The sequence below is a fragment of the Hetaerina americana genome, unplaced genomic scaffold (genome assembly GCF_022747635.1).
Source record: "Hetaerina americana unplaced genomic scaffold, ioHetAmer1.1.p SCAF_85, whole genome shotgun sequence".
Classification (NCBI taxonomy): domain Eukaryota; kingdom Metazoa; phylum Arthropoda; class Insecta; order Odonata; family Calopterygidae; genus Hetaerina; species Hetaerina americana.
The window spans coordinates 1,443,985-1,469,427 of record NW_027287483.1 but is presented as its reverse complement, the minus strand read 5'-3'; the positions used below and the strand labels follow the sequence as shown (position 1 = coordinate 1,469,427).

Genomic DNA, 25,443 nt, shown 5'->3' with positions numbered 1-25,443 from the left:
TTTTAATCGATATCCCTCATATATTTTTATATGCTCTATACCTTTTTCTGCAAATACATCACCATTCTAATCTTATTTACCTTGAAATATGTTATATTTGCATGCATAACAAATCTTCAGACAAACTAGATTAAAATAATAAAATATTATAATTATCATTAGGCAAAAAAACTGCCAAAGTTTGCATGCAAAGAAATTGCTTTTTCACCTTTGGAGTTATAGAAGGTGGGGTGAGCTTGTCTACTTCAAGCAGCAACCTGCTTGCAAATCCAGGAACCATTGTTACTCCTCCAGATAAGTAGATGCTTCTGATCATTTCCTTACGTATATCCATACTACATTCCTGTAAAAGAATTTAGGAATTAGATAACAGGTAGCTCAAAATATGATCTGCAATTCATTTTAAGGTTTGATCACATTTGAAAAATGAACTGCTAAAGAGAATCAGATTGGTGTGCTATTTGATGCAGTGACTTCCCACACCATGGGTCCAAGTTTGAATCTCTGTGGCTGTAGTATAGTTGCAATATTGAGGGAAAATTTTTCAATAAATTCAGGGATTAGTGCAGTGGAAACTTAAATTTTTCAACAGTTTTAATAATTTTTCCACCCATCAGATGTGACTTTAAACTGAGAAATTTAGTTCTCTTGCTATGGGTAGGTTAATGCTGATGGTAGCTTTTACTTGCCATCTTCCCCCATCCCTCAATATGAGATACCTATGTATATCACAACTGCGTGCCTATCACTTATGCCACGAGCTGTTTTGACTTTTAAGTTAATCCTATCTAATAGCTACAACTCAATAGCTGAATAAGATGCTATCATGAAATTTTCTTTGGCCAAGCATCAGCACAAGAGGAATGAAAGGAAAGGGCCATGTAGGGTATTAGGGGGAGAAAGGAGAGCCTGTGCTCTGGTACACAATTTGATGAATGAGCATCTTACAGAAAAAAGTCGAAGTAGGTGGTGTGGGTTAGTGAACTATGATTGTGTGAAATATCTGCAAGGCAAGTGAACAAGTTTTATGAAATAGTAATTCTCCATTTTCCCCTCATCAAATTTCCATGCAGTTTATATGGATATTGTTTGTTAGAAATGTGGGTACTCATTCCTAGCAAGAGTCACCTGGACCATAGTTCCTAAAAGTGAATAATGATTCCTTACTTCCATGACAAGGGTGTACACAGAGGTTTTAGCTTCCTCTAGTTTTCATAAACACAACTGTAATATATTAATTGAAAGATATGGTGCTGTTGAGGATATAATGCATTAATATTATATTAATGTATAATTCAATTTTCCCAAAATCTAAAAACACCAGAGAAGTTTTACTTCCACCCAAAAGCAAGATACCAGATTACCCCATCATCTTAATTCATACTTCACAGCATTGGCGATGATAGGATGACCAGGTATCTCTGATTTGCTTGTGTGTGGTGGTAAAATGTTGGTGTCTTTGGATTGTTGGGAAAATTGTGTTGTTATAGCTTGGAAACTCTTCACCAGGGGAGACTGGTTCTTTGAGAAGTTTAGTATATACAGTATACTTCACATTTTGAGTGTAGTATACTTTATATGGTACTCTGTGATATTTCTTCAAAACAGTTTTTTAAATTTTAATACCAATCCCATGCAACTCCTAATTGAACATTATGACCTACTATTAGGTATATTATGCCAAATATATTCAGAGCAATTCAGAATAAAGATCAACGTCACCTGAATTCCTTTGTGCACCATTTTGTGGACACCTATATTGTCATGGCCCCAGATGTCTGGATTAAAAAGACCCTCGGGTGCTTGGAATCGTCCAATGTCCAAGGAGATGGAGCTTGTAAAAGGAGGGTTACAATATAATGCATTATCATAAAATCAAGTAAGTTATTTCATGCTTACAATTATTAGAAATTCATGCAAAACTTCAAGGTTTCAAAGTATTTATTTAGAAAGTAGCAACTCCAAGAAGCCTACCATTTATCTTAATTAAAATTTAAATTATAATATCATTATTTTTCTAGAATATGACAGTAAAATGATATTGTCACCACTTCTATAGGATGACAGCCAGTTGACTACTGAAAATCATTAAATGAGGAGAACTGAATGATACATCAAAATTTCCCTTCAAGAGGTCATAACAAATACATATGTACTTACTCAACATTGACATTTGCATCACAATATACGTCCTTGATTGAGATCTCTTTCTTCACCTTGTGAAGATCCTTCAATGCTTCTTTGTGCTCAGATGAATAGTCTTGAGCACAGTAACACAGATTTTCCACAATATATCTAACTAAGTAAGTCTCCACATCAGTTGCAAATGAGTGATTCTTTTCATTCAGTAATTGCTTTAACATCTCAATCACTTGATGACTACCATAAGGTGTTCTAGTCACACCTCGTTCAAGTATATAACCTAAAATAAAAGACAAAAAATGAGGATAAAATCTATTGCCTGACCTCATTATAATTCCCCATGAATTCTATAATGTATTCATAAAAATAGCTTTCTTTAATTTAGCTGTTTGAAATCATAAGATTGAAATTTCAAGAAGGGTATATCAACAAGAAAGTTATTCGCTTAATTCTTTAATTGAAATATGATGTAATAATTGACTTTGTAATTCCACACACTTTAGTGTGTGGAATTACAAAGTCAAAGTGTGTGGAATTTCAAAGTCAATTATTTCATCATATTTCAATATGTTATGCAAATTCCACAAAGTTACACCTGAGACAACAAATTTTAATTCTTTAATTCTCGAGAAGGTGGGTTGAATTCAAGCTTATGGATAAAGCTAGAGGTTCATAGATTAGGAAGCAAATATTAGTACTTATGTATTAATTGTGAAAAATAAATTATGATAAGACACTGTCTCAGGCATCACTTGGAGGAAGACTTTCATAATGAGGGATTACTAACTTTGCAGATTGCCATAGAATTTTTATTTTGCACGAGCATGGTAATTTATAATAGTTAAAAATATTCAGAGTATTGTATGGCATCTCTGTAGGATACCACACAAAATAATATGTTCCAATACAGGATAACTTATCTTTGATTTACCATTCATTAGATGACACTCAACCACATTAAGACCACCATCAATTCCAATAAACCACTATCCACCAGAATCAAATCCACATTCAAGGCCTAACTACTGGATTTAAATTAGTGGCAAAAATATTTTTTGAATACTTTAAAAAAATTTGACATCTCAGGAGATATGAGAGCTGTTAAACATATAGGGAGCATACATATTTTTATTTGGATAATTTTTCTGCCAAAATTTCAATTAATGTCATACTATTAGCTAAATGTGTAAAGTATATCTGGCACAAGTGTCATTGCTTTGGCTCCACTATTGCATCAGTCACAGCCAATGTTAGTTCATCCAGTTCACCTACACCATACTATAGTGACTGGTGAACTACATGTTTCAACTTTAAACAGCTGCCACTGATGCAAAATGTGCTTGTACTCGCAACTAAGTTGGTTCGAAAATATTCATTAGCAATATCCCTTCCCACATGCATTTGCATTGCTTGCCTGGCTTTTAAAAGTTCTATCCACACCTGATACATTAGATTAATGAAATTATAAATACTTAAAATATAGCCCACAAATTAGATAAAAATTAAAAGAAATACTAAAATAAACATAAATACTAAAAAAGTAAAACTATGATAAAATATTGTAAAGCATAGCTTTAAGTTTCCAGCAAGTGATAGCCACATTAAATATCACTTTCTTTCAATGACAATTCAATTCATTATTAGAAAACAGTAACTTTGAGTGAATAATGCCAGTACTTTTAAGAAAGTTTATGGGCACTGCTTAGAGCAATAGATGACACCCAAAAGGGATAAATTAACATTTGAAAATTAAATGATTTAATGATGGAAGTTTATAAACTTGTGAATTGTTGAAACTGTGAATAAAAGACAACTAAAAAGTAAATTAAATTCTTAAAATATTTTTCCATGTGTAAAAGGCATTTTACACACACACTCTATCCAAGAGACAAAAGTTATGAGAATGCTGTGAAATCTCTTACCTTCACTAATGGGAATCACATCAGTTCTTTCACCAATGTCCACCACAATGCCACTCCTTGCATTATAAGCATATAATGTCAAAACTGACTGATGACTTATGCTCAGACTTTTTACTCTCCACTTCTGAAACATTGTATTTACAATGTTTGAAAGTGTATGAGAATTAAATGAGCGAGGAACAGACAGGAATATGTTATAACCATCTGGCTGGATAGCAAGCATTTTAAATACTTTTTCTATGAGGCCATAACATCCATCAAGATCCACTGAATACTGAAAAAAAGGATGCAGATCATTGATTGTAATTCAGGGATTTAAAAGGCTCATATGGCCAAATAAATTTCCCACTAAATATTTACAAAACAACTCAAAATCAATTAATTATCTGGGAAAAAGGAATAGTCTTTCAGAATGATGCACGTGAAATGAAAAGCAAACTACAATTATACTGAAAGAGAGCCTATAAACTTGCAAAGTTGCTTTGATAATTAAAATAAGATGTAAGCTAAGGGGATAAATACTCAGATAATTCAATAACTCCAGAGGCATATAAAATTTTCTGTGAATCAGGTAGAAGATTTCTCTTATAAAAATATACTGATGGCCTAAAGGAGTTACCAAAAAAGAACCAATACATTTTGCCATACACTATTTCATTACACTTCACAAATAAGTTTTGCCCATTTCCCCCAGAATTGGTGATTCGGTTTACTAGTTGCTCTGATTGCCAAGTTCTCCCCACATCATAAATGGATCCCTAAAATATACTTTCATTGTTAATGATACCTTAGTTATCTTTGCTGATGGTCTAATAGGAAAAAACATCTTGGACTCGGATCTGACATCAGGTGAAACAGCATCAAAACCGAACCATCTTTCACTGCTCTCCTTGTGTACAGCCATCACGGATGGGAAAAATATTTGAGGCAAGGATGCTAAAAATGTATAAAAGCACAACAAACAATTTAATTCATAAAAAGGAAAAAATCTATATTTAAAATGGATACAATAAGAATTTTTATGACAAACAAAATACAATTAAATCACATTGGGAAGAAAAACAAGTTTTTTGGCTAAACGAAAGAAGGCATACATGAATAAATTAGATCCATGATAATGTGAACATTTAATATGATACTTCTAAAAATCCTCATCAACACCATGCTTCTTCTATCCAAGGATTGGTTTGCAGCAGTTCTCGAAGCTATCCCGTTACCTAATAATCTTTTCTTTCCATTAAAATTTCCTCCCAGTGATGTATTCCACCATTTGCTTCTCAAAATGTATCTCTTTCCTTCCTCTGTGTTTCATCCCCTCTATATTTCCTTTAATGATGATGGCCATTAGTTATTGCACTTCATGATGGTTCTAGTTTCCATCTTCTTGCTAAGTGTCCTCCATAAGCTTCCCTCTTTAAAAGACTTACTCTTCAAAGTACCTCCTTACCCATCAGTTATTTTATCAATCCACTTTATTTATTATTCAGTAGAACCAGATATCTCTCTCTTATCGCCAATGACCCTACTGCTCACCCTACTGACCCACAGAACTGTATAATAGTAAACTACATTTATTAGTTCTTATGAACTTCTCCCTTACATTTAGATATACCAAAATTATCAGCAGCTGTTTCTTATGGTGGAAGACCTTTTTTCATTCCTATTCTGCTTACTACCTCCTTGTTTTTTCAATTACCAGTGATCTTACCGCATAAATATAAAATTTTTCCACTTTTTCCCAGAATGTCATTTCTCAGTCGTATTTGAGGATTATCTTTCAGACTCAAACTTCAGACCATTACCTAAGCTTTGTTTATCACACTTGTAATTTTTGTTTATCCCCTTCTTCATGTAGGTTAATGTGTATGCGAGATGATCTTTCTTCTCTTCAAGTATAACTATGCTATCTGGAAAGCACAGTATGGTCTTTCTTTTGTCTTGTGTCAAAGGTATTCATGAGCAATCTTGCCTCATTCCTTTCATTATTTTAGCTCAATCTCAGCTTTCACCAAATGTAATCACTGCCACCTGCTCTCTATGTAGTGCTTGCTTCAACTTCATATTCTTATAATTTCTTTTGAGAGTGTTTGTAGCATTATATCCCACATTGTTAAAAGCTTTCTCCAAATTTAAAGTTATAATAAAAGTAAGTTGGTCCGATGCTATCCTCCTTCCTACCACAAGGCTGAGAGCAAGAAAATTTCTCACATTCTCTGCTTCTTTTAAATCTAAATTGGTGCTCACTCTACTAATTTTCTGCTTTACTCCTCATTATTTGGCAAATTAATGTTATCACAATCTTTAATGATGCATCATCAGAATGATTCTATTGCTTTCACTTTCGTCTATCCTGTGTATTTCTTTATAGGCATGATTAAATTCTCCTTAAAGGTAAGTCAGTATTTATCCTTTCAAATACTTATCACATATCAAGCTGCCTTGCCATACCAGAATTTGATTTCGTACATGTTTAATTAGTTCTTAGTTCATTTTGTTAAATACTGATTCACTACGGCATCAAATTTAGATATGTGAATTTAGCCTCCTCTCTCATCATAATCAACAGTATCCATATAGTATTCTTCCAGTATTATGGAGTGCATTTCTTTTCCATTATAAAGAATCCCAAATACTTTTTCCTTCTGTTCTTGTCTCCATCTTCAATAGGACTGATGCTATTATCCCAAATGGCATTTGACTTTGACTTCACATTGAATTCTTTGAAGAGGCCCATTTGTCTCATGGTTCTGCTGGTCTTTCCACTTCAGATTTAGTTGGACATCTTTACCCAAGCTCTTTAATCTATCTTCTATGGCTTTTATTCAGGCCTTTCAATTTCTTAACATTTTGCAAAATGTTTGCCCTTATTTAGTCCTTGATTTTTTTTGCATTCTTCTCCCTTCTATTATGTTAATTATTTTGTCTATCATCCATCATTTGCTTTTCAAATGCTTCCTTTGGCTAGCAGTTTCACTTAGCGCTTCCAATAATTTACTCGTCAGATCTTGCCATATTTCTTCAATCAATCTATTATAACTATGTGTTTTCATTTCTTTCTGAAATTCCCCTTGGAATGATATCCATTGCTCAGTACATGGCTCATATTCTTTATAGATCCCTATTTGATTTCTAAATCTTTGCACTAAAAAATGTAGTCAATTTGGTATCTTCTTTCATTTCTGAGTATCTTCCACCTATATCTCATTTTCAAGTTTCTTAGAAATAGTATTTAATAAGTCCAATTTTTCTGTTAACAGAACCTCAAAAGCTATTCATTCCCTTCTTCCATTTTGTTTCCCTAGTCCACATGTTCCTACTGCTCTTCTTCTTCCTACTTTACCTTCTCCCAAAATTCTTGAGTATTTACAGATGTTAACAAAAAGTTCCTCAAGTTAATACTTACCACACAACTTTGCCAATAGCATTATTTTTTACATGGACAGAAATTATTCAGTGTTTAAAACTGAAGTGTGTGTAAGGCCATCATGACTGGGTGGGATGAACAAATTATCCAGCCAAAAACCTACTCTGTATGTATCTAGATCTCAATAACCAAAATTCTTGCATCATAAATAAAAATGTACCATGAAACAATTTTGAGCATGTGAAAAACACAAAAATAATATGAAATTTTGTGATTTTTCTGTCCTAGTGCAAATATTTTCACAAAGCTGGGAAGCTAACATGTATATTTAATTTTATTAGAATTAATCGTTTAATAGTTTATTTTTTTCAGCATAGAATGCATTATTTTATTTTATCTTAATTAATATGGGAGAAACTTTTTGCTTAATGTGTGTTTCACTTTACGAGAAAGATTCCGGAAAGAATTATGCTGAGCAACGTTTACCTCCATAATTAACACATGATTAAAACACTGCAGTAGATATAGGTCACATGGAAAATACCAGAGATACAGGGAGATAACAACTATGATATATTATGTCTAGGCAGAGGATTTAGAAATAAATTCATCCCCAAGACAATATAAAAGGGAAGACGTACAAGAATATGGAATATACCTGTAGATAGATGAAAAGAATAATGAAAGAAAGGAAAAGAAGAATTAAAGAAAGGAAGCTAACCAGAAAATATTAGCGCAAGATATTTTTACAAGGGTACATTTAAAACATAAAATTGTAAAGTCATTTAACACAAAGTACCGTATTCAGCCACACTACTTGGCCAGGATGTACAATGTACAGAAATGAGATTAATTGGGCCAAGAAAAATAGAGGACTTACTGCATATTTTCATTGTTAAGTTTAAATTTATTAAATTATAAAATGATTAATAACTTTGCTTTATAATTCTTATATACTTACGCTGAGTAGTAAGTACTCCTGCTCTCAGTGAACAGCTACCTAAATCAATGATGAGTGTGTCTTTTGTACAGCTGGGTCCACGTATTAGAGCTAATGGCTCCACATACATGGACTCATAATTTTCTACCACTTGTGTCTGCAGTGCTGTGAGCCATGCATTGGATTCAATCTCGTTTGGGCACTTCACAACCACGTAATGCCCCTTCTGCAAAGAAAATAAACTTTTATAAAACTCTTATCTTTGCAAGGGCTTAAAAAGAATAATATTTTTTCATGATAGAAATAACATTAACTCTGTAAAAAACAGTAAAACTTCAGCAATGTGCCAAATTCAGACACTAAATACATAAAACAAAATCTATCTTTGAGAAAATAAACTTAACAACATGCTATTTGATATTTTACTTGAAACTTTGGGTGACTAACATGTATACATTAGTCACATTTTTTGCTCAAAATTTACAAAATTTTAATGAAAAATTGCAATTACATTAGTAAGCAACTACAGGTAAGACAAAAGGAGCATATCCTAGACTAGCATAGATTTCAGCTACCAACACAGAAGTCGATGCAATAGGGCAGTTTAGTGGAAGAATATGAGGCATTGCTTCAAATTTGAATTTACCTTTAATTGTCACTAAAAAGTATAATGAGGGTTGCCAAAATACCCTACTGTTGGTGGGTGGGGTGGTCGGGGTGGGTAGGGTGGTGATGACTCTCTACATTAAGGTACAAGCCTGAGTGTGTAGGCTCAAGGTGGACCAAGTGGCTGATAGTACCATTCTGCTTCCTCTGGTTGAGGATATCCAGAAATGGAAGCCATTTGTTTTTTTTACTTCCATACTTAAGCTGATATTGGGATGATGGCTGTACATGTGAGGGAGGAACTCATCAAGTGCTTCCAAACTGTGCCACCATATAATGAATGTGTCATTTGCAAATCTAAAAAGGTTTATCAGGCACTGGAATGCCAAGTTCAGGTCTTTATCCTCAAATGCTTCCATGAAGAGGTTGATGATGACTGGGGAAAGCAGAAGCCCCATGGAAATGCCCAACATCTGTCCATAGAAATTGCCTTTGTAACAGCAGTATCTTGAAGTCAGCACATGTTGAAACAGGTGACCACATTAAGACACACTATTATGTCCATAGGAGCAAGGTGTATATCAACTAGGGTTTTCACAAAGTCTGAAGAGTTCTTCATTTGATGCTCACAATGATTGATGGTGGAAGTAATCCAAAGAGAAATTTTGCTTGGTTGTACATTAGAAAGCCAAGGACAGTGACAATGGATCTTAAGGGGGTGCTCTCCTTGAGGTTCCTTGGCGGGCCATAGTATCTAAGTGGAATCAGTGCCAAGGTTGCAAAAAGTTAGCCAAACAATCAAACAATCTCAGCCAAGACTCAGGCTGCACACTTAGTATCATCTGTAAACCTATTATCAAGGAGGCAGAGGGGAAACACAGAGTCTAGACCAGTAAGGAGCATAGAATAAGATAACAAGTGCTGATCAATCAGGAGACACCTGAGCATTTGGCAATAGTATATATACCCCACAGAAAATGGGACTCAGAACTCAATTCTCCAAGGTAAATGGATTAGTTGTCCATTAAAACCTCAGCTACGGATGAGCTAACTTAGTGGAGAACCCGAGAACCCTTCATCCAAGAAAAATACAAGTCAAGAGTCTGAACTTCTCTTGCACGTCCAAATTCATCACAAATTTTACTTTTTCCAATTACTACTAATACTAGTAGGTGGTCTTTTGTTAATAAATACTTCTTCCACATTGCCACTTGTGGATATAACAAATTTCTTGTAAGTAATAGTAAGAAAGGGTTAAGACCTTCACACAAAATGTTTGAACATAGAAAAGAGCATTGATTATTTCAGATTTTCTCTGCTCTACACATTTGACCACCAACACACTTGCAATGGTGTCAATACAAAAAATATTGCGGCAAGAAATTTTTTCTTAAGATTAGTTACAGACAAAAATATCTGGCCCTGTGATATTTTTTCATTACTAAAAGCCATCTCTTTATCTGCATTGATACAGGGAGTGGCTTAGTATCAGGTTCAACATTTATATTATATCTCTGTAATTGTGAGGTTATATAGAAACAAAGAATGACTTACCCCATCATCAATTCCTAGTAAGGTGCAATTTCGCATCATCTGAAAACAAAAAAATAAAGATATAAAACAAAACAGTTTTATTTCATAAAAGGTTTTAAGATTATAGCTTATTCTCTATTTTGGATTAATTTGTGCAATCAAAAATAACATCAATCAAAGGTAGAATTAGCACACCATGCTTTAAACTGTAGTCATTACATTTAAATAAGAGTTGAGAGCTAATTATTATAGTAATAGAGTGAAAGCTGAAGGTGAAGGAAACGCTGAAGGTGAAAAATAATTTAAACATTTTTAGCTTCCTCACTATCATTAAATTATTTTCAATTGCTTACATATTTGGTTGTAGTTGCCCATTTCAGAAAATTATTTAATTTTTTTTCATTTCCTTAATCCATTCATCTCACTCACTCCTCCAAAAAATCCCAAATATTCTCAATCGTTGGTCTTTTGTAAGCATCATTGAACAGTAGAATCAAAAGAACAGCAAATTTTTGTGCATGTGTAATGGCATTTTGTCACAGATTTTGTTCCATGTACGACACTACCTTTTTTTATAACCAAACAAGTAGTGTTTTTAAATTAATTTAGCAATCCCCGTGGACTGTGGACCTCGTGGACTGTGGCACATCGCGCACGACTACGAATGCCTGTGACATTGTATGTACGGTATTTCGTCACAACATCTTGTTCCTTCAAAAGCCCCAAAATTTCAAAGTTTAAGAGGACGCCTCGGTAGCTTAAGTGGCTAAAGCACTCGACCGGATATTGAGGGATCTGGGTTCGAATCCCAGTCAAGGCGAATGATTTTTACACTCAAATTGTTGCATTAATTTAGCAATTGTTGCATTCAAACTATGGTTACCAGAATTTTCTTATCAAATATCTTTTCTCCGACTGTCTTTTTCTCTGAGCCTTCGCATAGTTATATTATCTAGTGTCATGTAAGAAATTTGTACTTGAATATGTCACTTATATGAGGAAATTGGTAGTAATGTATTAATAAATGTTTTGCAAATTTTACAAAGTTTATCTTATTCCTTAAAATGAATGTGTGCAAGGTTTAGCACAATGTAAATTGTCCTCTTCAAATATTTTGTTATTTTTAGAAATATTTAATGATGAAACCTCTCTTGATTACTCAAGGCTTTTCATAATTCATTCTTGAGGAAGCTTAAATAATCTTAAAATACAACGAAACCTAGGCACACAGTCACGTGCCTGGGTCATGGTAATGTAGATTACTTTTTTTAAAGGCTAAACTGTAATTGTATTTTTGCAAAAAATGCAAGTAAATTACTTGACATAAGAATTAAATATGTAACAGGCAAGGAAATATAACTCTATTACTCGTTAATTAAAACTGATATTGCAAAGCTCACAAAACACTAAAATGGGAGTGGAATGGATGTTTCTTTTTGTAGCAAATAATAATCAACCCTTAAAAATTGCATAGGATATTTAATTCTTCAGAACAATGGGTAATGAGTGGCTTGAAAACTACTAGCAATACATTTAGTAGAAAATGCCATGAGAGACCATTCATGGTTAGTGAAATATGACATTAAAATTCATATATTTTAATCAAATGTTGCAATACTATTATAAAATGAATGCTAACAGCTGAAGAGATATCAAAAATATATTGTCCGGCATTAAATACTAGCTATTTGCATAGTCACACATCGTTGGTGGTTATTTTTAAATAATCAAGATGTACACAATGGATTTTATTTACCATGCTAACCAAAGTGAGAAAACTTTATGACTATCACTTAAGGCTATGATACTAATTGCTATAAAAGCTTCTTTTGAAATTATTTAACTTTAGACCTGATACCACTGAGTATATTATGTGTACAAATTAAAATATTTTAAAAAGTTTTCATCTAAGTAAATCAGCATGAGAAATATAAGCATGTTTCAAGCACCCTCTTACATTTAGATTTATTTCTTTCAAAATTGATAATGGGAAAAAGGATAAAGATACAGTTCACCATTCCAACCTATGAATGTTGTTAAGGATCAGCGCATAGGTAAGCAAACCACAACCTAATTTTTTAAGATTGTATGAGGTTGCCAAAGGATTTGAATGGAATCTTGAATTCTTGGATTCAATACGATCAGATCAAATTCTGATCTATCTCTAATCAAAAACAATAATAATCAAAGATAAAAGTAAGAGTTCATCTAAATGTCTACCTAACTGCTGATTTCACAGCTGCTATTTTGTGGCAAGTGGCAAAACTCTTTCCAAATACAGTCTGCTTTTCATAAGGGAATTTTGAATCGACTTATTTTAAGAATTGGGCCAGTGTCAATACCATTATGCCAAAGTTCAGAGGGATTTAATGAATACTATGGCATATATACACTTACAATGTACATTATATCCAATACATGAATAAACATGGTTATGTGAAGCAGAATTTGTACAAATGACCAGATTACAAATTGAAAATTGATATGCTCACATTATAAATTATATTAACAGGAACTGAAGTGACAGCAAATACTACTGAGAATTAAAATAAAAGTTTCTAGTTTGAAATTAAATGGATGATACTGCAGATAAAAATTGAAATAGGTGCTGACGGATGTATCACTGATGGAAGAAAAACTGAATCAATTCCCTTTTGCTAAGCTGGAAAATTTCACTGGTTAGAAAAGCCAATAAAGTGACACTGAATGTATGACAAAACACGATATGTGCATTAGCTATAAACATAGGAGATAAAACAAATTTTCATAATCTTTATACAAAAATGTCTCTCTGAGTTCATACATATACTCTAGTGTATTGACAGTGGAAGAGGTCCAAGTATAGGCTATGTCATCCTCTCTCTCTATCAAAGAAGTATATCTAATATAAATACAATGTCTCAGTTACTGCAAAACATAAATTCATTTACTATACATATGAAATCTAATGCAATGCCTTTTTCATAACATTTCATCAATTAATATTATTATGTGCACAACAGTGAAGTACTTAGCAGTCCATCAGTCACAGATGAAATTTAAAAGGCCTAGACAAGTAATTCTATGAAGAAATGTCTGCCACATAACCATTATTAATCTTCTTGGAAACATTTACAATCATATCACACACTTCTGCGTTTGAATAATTACCAAAAACTAATCCAATCACTTCCCAATTTCTAGCACTAGAATTGGGTCAGTAATATATGTACACGCTTAAACCTCAAATTTTAGTGATGAATTTTCTTTAATGAGATTTTATTTACTAAAATGTTGACACTTCAAAATCAACAATAGGAAGTCTTCATTATTACTGATATCTTTTGCATATATTGATCAGCACTCTTCCTAATAGGTGTGCAATTTCAACTTAAGAATGTGTAAAGGTTTATTTATAAGCTTGAACAAAGGATTTTTGGCATTATGTGATTAGGTGATTATGACCCTGCATAATTGAAAGAGAGCAAGAAGCACTCTTTCAATTATACAGGGTCATCCATCAGAGCACCTAGTGTGGTTACACTCCAAGTTATCATTGATATTTACATTTACTTTTATGCAAAATGTGTGCAAACATTTTGGTATTATACCCAAATTACTGAGAAACCATAATGCCAATGGTAAAAATGTTTTCACTCTCATATTTTTGCATCAATGCTTACATTTTCATCCATTCCTATTGGTTTAAGGACTTCCACCTTTCCTCCCATCAATTGCATGGTCATTAATGGAGTCTCGGAAGAACTTTTCTGGAAAGCCCAAATCAAGAAAAATATAGTAAACAATTGATATGATACTGTAAAACTAATGTTCATACCAACACAAAATTATTTGAATGCCAGTCTTGTAGAAGCTCAGTATAATACTCTACTGCCAGCGGTAAAAAGCCAAAATTGGAAGTTTAAAAGTGGAATTTCAATGATATTTATATAGAGTAGTAGTATTTAGGGGAGGCGATCGACAGATGAGGTCATTTGCACCATAGGGGACGGACAGGAAAGGGTAAAGGGTGGAGAGAAACCCGGCATCGGCATTAGCCTACTTTTTACGAAAGGTGCCAAGGGGTCCACAGCTTAACATCTGACAGATGGTGTACTCACTCAAAGTGCCCTCCACAAAGCACCTCAAGTAGGGATCAAGATACCTCTGAAAAATATCCAACACCGCCAGGATTTGAACCCAGGCCCTCTGGGTGGGAAGCCAGTACATTAGCCCCCGCACCATCTCGATCCCCATATATATATATATATATATATATATATATATATATATATATATAATATATATATATATATAAATATATATATATATATATAAATATATATATATATATATATATATATATATATATAAATATATATATATATATATATATATAAATATATATATATATATATATATAAATATATATATATATATATATATATATATATATATATATATATATATATATATATATATATATATATATATATATATAATCCATTAAATATTACAAGTAACATTGAACTATACACAATGAGGAAATGCTTATGGCTTTGTATAAACAATTAATTATTACCGTATGGAGCACTTTTGCAGCAAAATGGGTGAAAGGATCTTTGCAAAATAATATATGCATTCATATATCACTCTCATGGGGCTACCATTAAAAGTATTACAGGCATTCTCATTTTATGAACTGGCACTGGTAAATAGAAGTTCATTAAAACCACAGGAAACAGGCAAAACTAGTTTTATTTTAAGAGTTCAATTTTTACTATTCAGGAGCATGATGATGATTTATTACTTGTAAACTCAATTTATAAACTGATGATTATTAACAAGAATTGGAAAAATGCATCACCTGATAGACACTCAAGAAGCCATTCTCTGCTTTGAAGTATCTACTCTTCCAAGCATTCCAAAAGGTTGCTTTCTTTCTACCTGAAGGAAGTTTATCTAGAGTGCCAGATATATTTATGTACCTATGACTGTTGAATTCTTTCTCAGCTGCTTTTTTTAAATTGTATAATTTATCCATGAGACTCTCCTGAAAGACAAAATTCATAAAAGGTAGAGGCATAAAATCTGCACACATAAGTGTTGGAAAAACTATTAACAACTTGCGTTCTATTAGGTAGAACCTCTGAGATAACACCATATAATTAGTCACATTCAGCTCATAATATGGTTTACACACATGCCAATAACTATACAACTTTTTCTTAATTATGGAATGGTGAGATGTGTGTTTTAAACAGGTATTTTTATATTTTGTTGGCTATATCTCTCTTTCAATGATTAAATAAATTTTGCACTGGTTTAGCAATTTATCTGGTGGAGATTTTTTATACGTTCAAACAATGATGCAAAGGGCATTAAACCAGATTATGGTCACATAAATAATTCAGCTACATGATTTATTTATAACACACACAAGAACTGCTAGTATCTTAACAATATTTCCATTACAAGTTTTTAAAAACCAAGAAAAAATTATTTAAATGAAACTTTTCTACCCCTTAAATAAAAATAAAATATATATAACAAATGCTCTTATCTATATGGGAACCAGTGATCTCTATATATGATCATTATAACAGCTGATGGAGGCAACACTATAATGTGCTTACAAATAATGCTCAAATTATACAAATAACCAAAAACATTGACTACTCTTGAATTTTATATTTATTATTGAGGCCTGTATTCCTCTCAAAGTTTCAACCCAATACTGATGATGGATTTTGACAAAAATGACTCAAAAATTTTAAAATCAGCCCCGTTGTCTTTAATTAATAGTAGGTCAAAAAGGGAAATTGGGAATTTTTAAATCAAGCCTAGGACTAGGACAGTTAGAAATAAAATATATTTCAGCAGTGTTGCCATACAACCAATAATACTTACAGGATTCCAGTGAAGTGTACATTTTCTCAGCCGCATGACATATTCTTCTGAATCATCTTTGAGATTAAGCATAGATGGTTTTTTCCTTACATCTGAAATACTATGGTTTGTATTTATTTTCCTCGGGGGAGAATTTTCTATCTTCTCAATTTTTGTGCGGGAGAGGTTACCATCAGAAGATTTCTGACCACCCATCCACTCCTTTGACCAAGGCACAATTGGTGGAGATGTTGAGTTGACTTGTGTGACACATGGTAGAGACTCAAAATGGTTTCGAAGGCCTTTTACTGATGGAAGAGTCCCATTTGGGGCCATCTTCTTGTCAACTTCCTTACCATTTTCCTGTTTGAAAGTGAGGAAATATAATATCAGCATTGGAATGGAGAGGATGCTGCTTGATTTTTTACAGTCAATATATTCAAGTTTGGTATTGTTGTGGAATTGTCATTACCCCGCAGAGAGAGCTTAGTAAATCTAGAACATTTTTCAACATTTCTTTTTATTCCAGGAATGATTGTTAAATAATTTTCTAATCAGGTCATGCAAGTTATCCATTTTGTACCACAAACAATATATTTGGAATCGCAGTAGTAATGAGATTTTTTTAATAATCAGGCTATTCAAGATGCTTGTTCCTACATTAAATCAAAACATATTCATTCATCTTTTATATTACAGTATTTGGTCTAAAAGCAATGATGAATGGATATTATGTATTTATGATTTTGAAACCAACAAGCACATATGTGGGCAATGGAAAAATGTGGACTGGATGCTCCAGTTGTAGACTAGTGTGAGAGAAGTTCACGGCACTGTTTTGGCCATGTTGAGAGAATGGATGGCAGTCAACTCGATAAGAGACAGAGAGTAAATGCAGAAAAATTCAGGTGATATGAGGAACCTTGAGTGAGCTTTTTTCATCTATATTCTCCTTCAATCCAACTCATCAGAGTGTTTATATCCCATCCACCCTTATAACCATGTAACACTTGCAGATTTGGGGTGTGCAAAGAATGCAGCCTAAGTGTAAGGGCAGGGAGTGAAGGATCAGTTGACAAGCCATTTCCAGTAATTCCCAAGCTGATACAAGGCACTTCCATTCTTGTTATACATCACTTTAATTTTTTCCCCATGGAAGTAAGAAAGGGAAAAACCATGAATGCTGTCAGTAAATGAAGTTGACTGATATGTTTAGTGGAGTATATTACAATTGATTATATATAAAGCTGCAGAAATTTCAGTATTTAAACCTGCACTCCATTTCACTCACTTTATTGCTTGGCAGTGGAACTTGGGTGTGCCAGGATAAACATAATTGTTAACAAAACACCATAATTACAGTGCACATGAGTATTTGTGGCAAAATTAGGAGAGATAGGGTGGAGGAATAAGTGGTTTTTGAAGGAATGTGAACCCATTTGCAAAGGGAGCATGCTCCTTGGCAATGCCAATAGAATAGATGAGTTGAATCAACAATAGATATATGTGAGAAGTATGAATGAATTGAGAATAAAGGGTAAATTTAGAGCATTGTACGCAAATTAGGTTAGAGAGACTCAAGGCAATGAATAGCAGAGGCTGTAATGACTGAATAGTATGAATGAATATATGAATATGAATATGCATGAATATGACAGATACCAAAATATTACAATAGTAAATACTCATGAAGGCAAAAAAATTGTCCAATATTGGGAGGTGTCTGCTATTGAGAGGATCTACATTCATGCAGCAAACTTTCACAATCAGCAAAAATATATATAATATATAATAAATGTGAAACTCCAATAGCCGTAAACAGTTTATGGAACTGTTTACGGCTATTGGAGTTTCACATTTATTATATATTACTAGCCGTAAGAGCTCATTTCTATCAATAGCAAAAATATAGACTGTATTTTCTTTAAAATTTTTGCTACCAATTGCTTTTTTATTTTCTAATCAATCCACCCCAAGATTATTTACTCTTTTACGAGCAGGCTATATGCCTCGTGGCTTAACAACCTCTGCTGCATGCCCCTGTAGCAGCTCATGAGATATGAATGTTAACGGCATTAGTAGTATTCAAACATACTGCTAATGAGAAGATATCAGTCTGTTTCTCAAGTTTATCTTCAGAAATATTTGCATTTTTCTTTACTCAAAATCTTGCTGGGACAGGCAAAAATTATTTAACGATGGTCAGTTATAGTGGTTTCATATGGCCATATTTGAAACCACATCTTTATTAACAACATTACCAAATTAGTAACTGAAAACATACCATTTTAACCTGGGCCTATAATCTAAATATTCGCGTGACAATTTAGGAGACCACTGTAGAAGTAATTAGGGGAGGAGCCCAACAGCTAAGGTCATTTAAGCTAGTTGAGATAGGTGGGTGAATCAGAAGGGGTAGAGTGTTAAAGGAATCGAGGAAGGGGAGAGAAACCCAGCGCATTAGCCTACTCTAAACAAAAGAAAATGGTTGTCCCCTAGCTGTATTTACATTGCTCTGTGGGCTGACCATAAATCAACTGTTGACAAAATCTAACACATGGACTAAGGATTACAACAATATAAGTAGAAACAAACCTTAGTGAGGTCTCTTCCCATATTATTGAATAGCAAACTTCTTCCCCGCCAACTATCCTTCTTGTTAAGCTCCTCTGAGTGTTTATTCTGATATACACTCAGGGAGTCAGTGAAATCCGGTGTCACCAAATCCTTATCTTGTCCTGACTTTCTCCCAAAGTCAGACAACAGAGATCCTGCAGAAAGAAAGAGGGGCATTACTTTTAGTTTATTATAGGATATTAACTGGAAGGAAATTAATATTTGCTTATAAGTATTGACACTGAAATAGAGGTATACAATATAATAAAGTCATTTATAATTAATTAGTATTAAAGGCAGTAAATTACGCCAGTTTTGTTATTCCAACATACAGTATCGTAATCGATGCGCTCTTAAAAGTGCCACAGCAAGCTGAAAGACTAAGGCAACACATCATTGTAAAATTTTGGACCTGATGACCCCCTTCTGCTTATTTTGAATGCATGCGTAGGTGTGTCCTTTAAAATCACTAGACTTATCAATGGAAATAACCAATGAATCTGTAAACCTGTAATCACTACAAATGCTACCACACTTCTACAGAATCAACATTTAACGTTGATGCATGAAATATCCGGCTCTGTACATGTTGAAACTGTCCGTACATTCAGTATCTAAGGAAAAATACATCAATATGAGTATCTAATGGAAATTAAATAAAAAATTAATTCTCCATTTTTTGCAAGGGTTAGGTTCCGGTGAGATTACACAAAAATTCAAATGACATAATTCAAAAGCTGCTGATGAATTGAGAGGTGTCATTATCTACTCGAGGTCACCAAAAATATCAAATACATTTTTTATACAAAGAACTGCAGGAGATGCCACAACAGTAACTTTTAATGGAGTCATTCACTAATATGAATGAAAATGCAACAATTTTAAAACGTAAAAATCAGTCTCCTTCGGTCAAGGCGATTGATGGTTACACTTGGAAATTGTTATATTTTTAATGTTGGAATGCGAGAAATACTTTTTTTGCCAAAGTTGTGCCAAAATATAGCTATAATTAAATTTTTTGTATTTTTTAGTTTTGAAAAAATGCGTCAATCCATTGCAATAAAAACTATTTTTATTATTTATGGACTAATAGGAAAAGAAAAAAGATTTTATTAACAATTTCATGCAAACCGATGGTTCGCGGTTAGTTTTGACATTTTTCTTGAACACTGAAAATGAACCAGGGCACAGGCTGCAAAAATACGTTCATAACGCGCCGGTTTGTCCCGAATTTTCCATTAGACCAATAGTGTTTGAACGAACGTTCATCTGAGAATATCCCTTACATACCCTATATGCCCTCAATATTATGCTATGGATAGTACCTTCTTGTTGGTTCAATAAATGCTAGGGAAATGAAGATTCCTTGTTGCCTCCATTCACAATTCGTGCGCTCTCTCCACAACAGCTTTAAACGGAATACCAAATCGCTTGATGCGCACACGTACCCACACGAAATGCCACCAGTACTTTCCGAATTCAATACGGCGCAAGGTAACTTCATTGAGTCTTTCGATCAAGGCAGCCAAATACCAGTCAACTTGAAGCACCAAGCCCGCACAGATCTGATCGTATGGAACTCATCACAAAGCGGTCAAGTCATCCGGTAAATGCATCGGAACCAACTACAGCTCGGTCACAAGAGGCAATGACGTGCGAGTGGCCAAAAGTTGAAGTATGGGAAGGTGTATTCAAGGGGGGGTAGGGGAAGAGGAAAGCAAGCCCTGACGGAAGGAGAAGCCCCTGAGGAGGCGCTTATGAAATCAGTAGGCAGGGAAAGGCTTCGGCCATCCCCATATTCCATTCCTCCGAACTTCCTTCAATGAGGGGTTGAAATGAATTTCATCAGAACCACTACAATGTTTCCACGACCCCTTGCTTCGACTGCTGTTTGGCTTTTTTCGAGCTCCCTGCACATTCATTAGGCTTAACCTCATTAATACTTTCAGTTTTTATTAACTAAGAGAAGGCGTAATTCTGACAAAAACATTTACGAAAAACGCAAAGGCGTATATTCATATAATATTTTCGTTCATTAGTGATTTGCGGTAACACGCATCCGTTGCATTAAAGCAGCGTCAAAACGTAGCAGGGAATATGCTGAAGTCTTTAATTGGTAGTATCATGCTCGAAACGGCGAAAAAACTGAATATGTTAACTTAATAAGTAGGATGGGATGGCAGGTGCGAAAATCTGTACGAGGTACCCACCTAAAGAGGCGAATTGGGCCTCTCGCCGAGAGAAGCTTAGAGATTTCACAATAAGGACGGAAGCCACGGAGCTAGAGCTGGAGAACAAATACACGCAGAGTTTGGCAGGAAGAGCAGCACATCCCTCAACACTGCAAACTCGTGCGAAGCATGAGCGGTATTCTGGTAAAGGATATAACACGAAAATATGGACCAACTGGCCTCTTGTTGAAAACTTACTGATGTTCAAGCCCCTGACTTTCTTATTTGGAGGTAGGGTGCAAGATATTGAAGTTAACTAATATTTATTCTTATAAATCTCAGTCGCAAACCCGACCAATTGTTAAACTTTCGTTCTGAAATATTTTTCGAGAGATGGACCATTTGCCGAAAGAGGGGACGGAAATATATGTGAATCCAACAGCATTTCCTCTGAATGACCATACCATGGGTGTCCGCAACGTGAGGTGAAATGCTTGGCCCCTTGGAAAATTCTTAAACACTAATTATTTTCTGAAGCAGAAGTTAGAAAAATCTAAAACAGCTGAGACAAAAATTAATTTCCTCAACCATCCTCCATTCCTTCCCCCGTTGAGCATACTTTTAGAACGATAGTATGATATTTGCAGGACAGCATCATATTTGTAGCTATTGACTGGGCATTTTAGAGATTAAATAATCCAAAAGCCATTTATGCTCATGAATTGATCACCAGTTCACTCTCACTACACCCGAGGCAAAATCTCACTACACCTGAGGCAAACAATAATGACTTGGACGAGTGTTGGCTAGCAAGGATCGAATCCCAATCGAATGATTTGGAGATAAATTATTTAACAATGTACCATGTTTTTCACCCCAAGTGAAAATCAGTTTATCACTCCACTCCGAGAGTATTAATGGAGAAATACAGGAATTAGCAGGTCACAAGTATAAAATAGATATGATTAATACGACCAATCTGTTGATTGGTGGAAAACCTTGCTGGAAGAGAAGACACGAAATTCCAACGACGTTCTTTCAGCACGTATTTTTTCCGCGTTATTTAAGTGTATGCAGAACAACACCTCATACTTTACTTAATGATTTCCCAAAAACTCAAAAGAGTCGACGACAGCTGTCCAAAGCCTAAGAGGAGCTGTGATACGTCCAACGTCAAGGAAAAATGGCGCATTCTCAACTTGATTCATGGAGGAAGAAAATCGTTTACTTAGGCCGATAATACGCCCGGCACGAATGAATCTTCCATCGTGGTCAAGGGCAAAGAGAAGAGTCGATCTAGTTTTTATTTAGTATCCCGCCGCGAAAGTGGCCCTTGCAGAGCGGGAAAAAGCGTTCAATATTTGAGATGATGATATAAGCAGAAAACATGTGCCTGTTGACAATTACTTACTGCGTCAAAAAGCCTTAAGCCTTTTGGAAATATGAAAGAAATAATTCGTCGAAAAGAAGGAAAGCAGGCACACAGAAGCAACAGTTAGGGGTGGTTGTATATATTTATTAAACGTTGTTTATATTTAATAAAAAATAAATACCTTCATAGATATATCACTCTTGTTACTTACAGTCCTTCAAAAAGTTACCACCTCGAAAGCAAACTTTTTCCGAGTTAACGATAATTTGACAACCCTGATTTCTATATCACCCACTAGCGGAAGCAATAAATGCTCGAAACGATAGGAAACTCCCTTGCCTCGTAAAAGGTAGGAAGTGCCTTGCAGGGACATTATATGCGCAGGGGTCGGTTTTAGTTCGGAAGAGGGAGGTTGAAACAACTCGCAGAACATGTAACCTGTTCTGCGCCTACCGTTCCCAATCGCGCGAGCCATAGGTAACGCGTCATCAGGTCGCTCGGGATAATGAACATTTACGCCCCGTGGGCACCAGTTTCCTTGTTTTTGGTATCATCGGTCTAGAGGCCAATCGAACCAAGCTTTCTCGTTTTCAGTAGCAACAGGAAAGCGAAAGATACACCTAAACCCAAAACTTCCACACCCCTACGTTCGCATAATCTTCGAGTTCAATTAGAAAAGGAAATTCAGTGACACGCAACTACCTCAGTTAAACCTCTTTTTGCCATTTGACCTTCATTCACTCAGGTAGTGCAGTCACTCACCATTAATTATTAATGTTATGAATTTGTATAACTTTGTAGCATAGTTTGGCAACGATCTACCTTCGGACTGAGTGTATATGCAGTTTTATAAAAGTTTATTAATATATATCTTCGCCGTTTGCAAATTTTATTTCTTTTACAGTAGACTAAGAAACAAGAAAGTTTCAGGAAACACTTGAATAAAGCTTGAAGTAATGTTCTCACCATGAAGGCAAAAACCAAGAAATTGAAAGGGCAGAAATAATAAAGGCGTCGTGCTAATATGTGACGATAAATTATAAATGAGAGAGCAAGGGCCGTTAGAAGTTCATTGGACGGCTTACCGGCTAGGAGATTCATTCGAGAAAGGCAAAGGAGGCTCTTTATTTTCCCCGGGAGGTGACAATATCCATCCCTTATCCCTGCCCTTCACCTTTACGGAAAGGAAGGAGGGGAAAGCAGAGGAAGAGTCTCCTGCCTCTACTCCCAAGCTACTGAGCGTAGCGTGAGCAAGTCTGTTTCGAACTATGGGTCGCTAATTCGCAGTAACCATTCCTTTTTCATGATGATTCTCAATATGGGCCAAAGAAAGCACGAGACAGACATTATCTGAGGATGACTCCGTTAAAGTAAATGATGCAGAATAACCCGAAGTTCTTTGAATTGGCTAATATGATAGGAAAAATGATAGGAAGGTATTACCTTTGAAGGGTAACTAACTTGACCGCATATTATTCTCAAACGTCAAATAATTAATACATTTCTACAATGCGTGATCACTACTATCCTTGGTTTCAATTAACAGTGGAAGGTGACGGAACATATCACACGCTGGCACTGGGGTTTCACTGTATGACAAGGTATCGTTAACTTTTAATAATTACTAAAAATTAATCGGGAAAGAAACAATTTTTATTTGCTATTCTTAAGACTTCTCTAGATTGTCACCATCCAGAGCTATACATTTCTCCCAGCGTTTCTTGGCCTTTCGAAGGCCGTCAAAAACTTATGTACCGCCTACTGAATGATATCATTTGCGTTTTCAAATCTCCGAACCGACAAAGATTTTTTAAGTTCTCGGAATAAGAAGAAGTCACTCGAGGAGAGATGGGGAGAATAAGGCGGATGTGAAAAAAAATTCAAATCCGCATCGCTTTGATTGCCGGTCGCGCCGTGATCACGGTTGCAGGTCGCGTCGTGTTTGCTTCTTAAAAATAGTCGTTAGTTGTCGTGGGGCCCAGCGTGCTGACCCCTTTGACACGAGCAGTTCTTCATAAATAATTTTCTTAACATTTCCGAAAGTAAAATACCAGTCTCACTCATGATCATTTGGATGGTTGCCTTTCGGTCTAATAGGATTAAGACCACTTTCTTCGACCGATTTGAAAATTTCTTCTCCGCCTCAAAACTGTACCACATGACGGGCTATCATTTAGATAGACAGTAGTCATTTCATCGTAGGTTTTCTGGGCATTGTAACCTTTCAAATGAAGGAAATAAATCACACTACGAGCCTCTATCTTCTCCATACTACGAGTTACTTCAATCTACGGCTTCCTGAAGCAAAAAATTAACATTAATAGCTGTAATTTGCAACACAATGTACATACGGATAAATTAATACACAGAAAAAAATGTATAAAGATTACTCCTACGTACTAATTACTTAAAAATGATACCCCCACACGAATGAAATTTACTTCAAACGTGGAGTGATATGTAGTGAATTGTGGAATTTTCGGGTCTGCAAGTGGTAATGCACAATGAGATGTTTCCCTCCTGGGACACCCGCGATGATATCCTGTAACTGATTGTACGATTATGAGTGAGACTGATCTTTTACTTACGGCAGTGTTTGGAAAATTATCTACGAAAAACTGCACATGTATACTGCCGGAAAACTCCATAAACTTTTCATTCATAACTTATTTCTCCGCTTGAATTCCTGATCACTGTGTGCCGTCCACATCTTATATTAAGAGAAATTTCAACATCACTTGCAACAGCGGGATGTCGGAGTAATGACAAATAAACCCTCTGCCAGATGACGCACAAATTGCATTAGCATTAATTTGTTATCTTATCTCTTATTCTGCGAGTTCGTTTCTTATCAGCATTGCATTGTTTATCAAATAAAGTAGCTACCATAAAGGTGTGTCATAGGCCGG

General features: G+C 34.7%; 1 protein-coding gene across 1 annotated transcript in view; it reads right to left on the bottom strand.

Moving 5' to 3' along the window:
* LOC139698409 (uncharacterized) overlaps positions 1-25,443 on the bottom strand; it is a 127,178-nt gene that overhangs the window by 4,391 nt on the left and 97,344 nt on the right. Inside the window, exons 4-14 of the mRNA XM_071597306.1 lie at positions 18,971-19,146; positions 16,397-16,738; positions 15,354-15,539; positions 14,170-14,256; positions 10,529-10,567; positions 8,390-8,594; positions 4,852-5,000; positions 4,065-4,338; positions 2,161-2,422; positions 1,723-1,834; positions 209-343 (exon numbers count right to left, since the gene is read on the bottom strand). Of these exons, the coding sequence (XP_071453407.1) occupies positions 209-343; positions 1,723-1,834; positions 2,161-2,422; positions 4,065-4,338; positions 4,852-5,000; positions 8,390-8,594; positions 10,529-10,567; positions 14,170-14,256; positions 15,354-15,539; positions 16,397-16,738; positions 18,971-19,146 (1,967 nt within the window). The remainder of the gene's footprint in view (positions 1-208; positions 344-1,722; positions 1,835-2,160; positions 2,423-4,064; positions 4,339-4,851; positions 5,001-8,389; positions 8,595-10,528; positions 10,568-14,169; positions 14,257-15,353; positions 15,540-16,396; positions 16,739-18,970; positions 19,147-25,443) is intronic.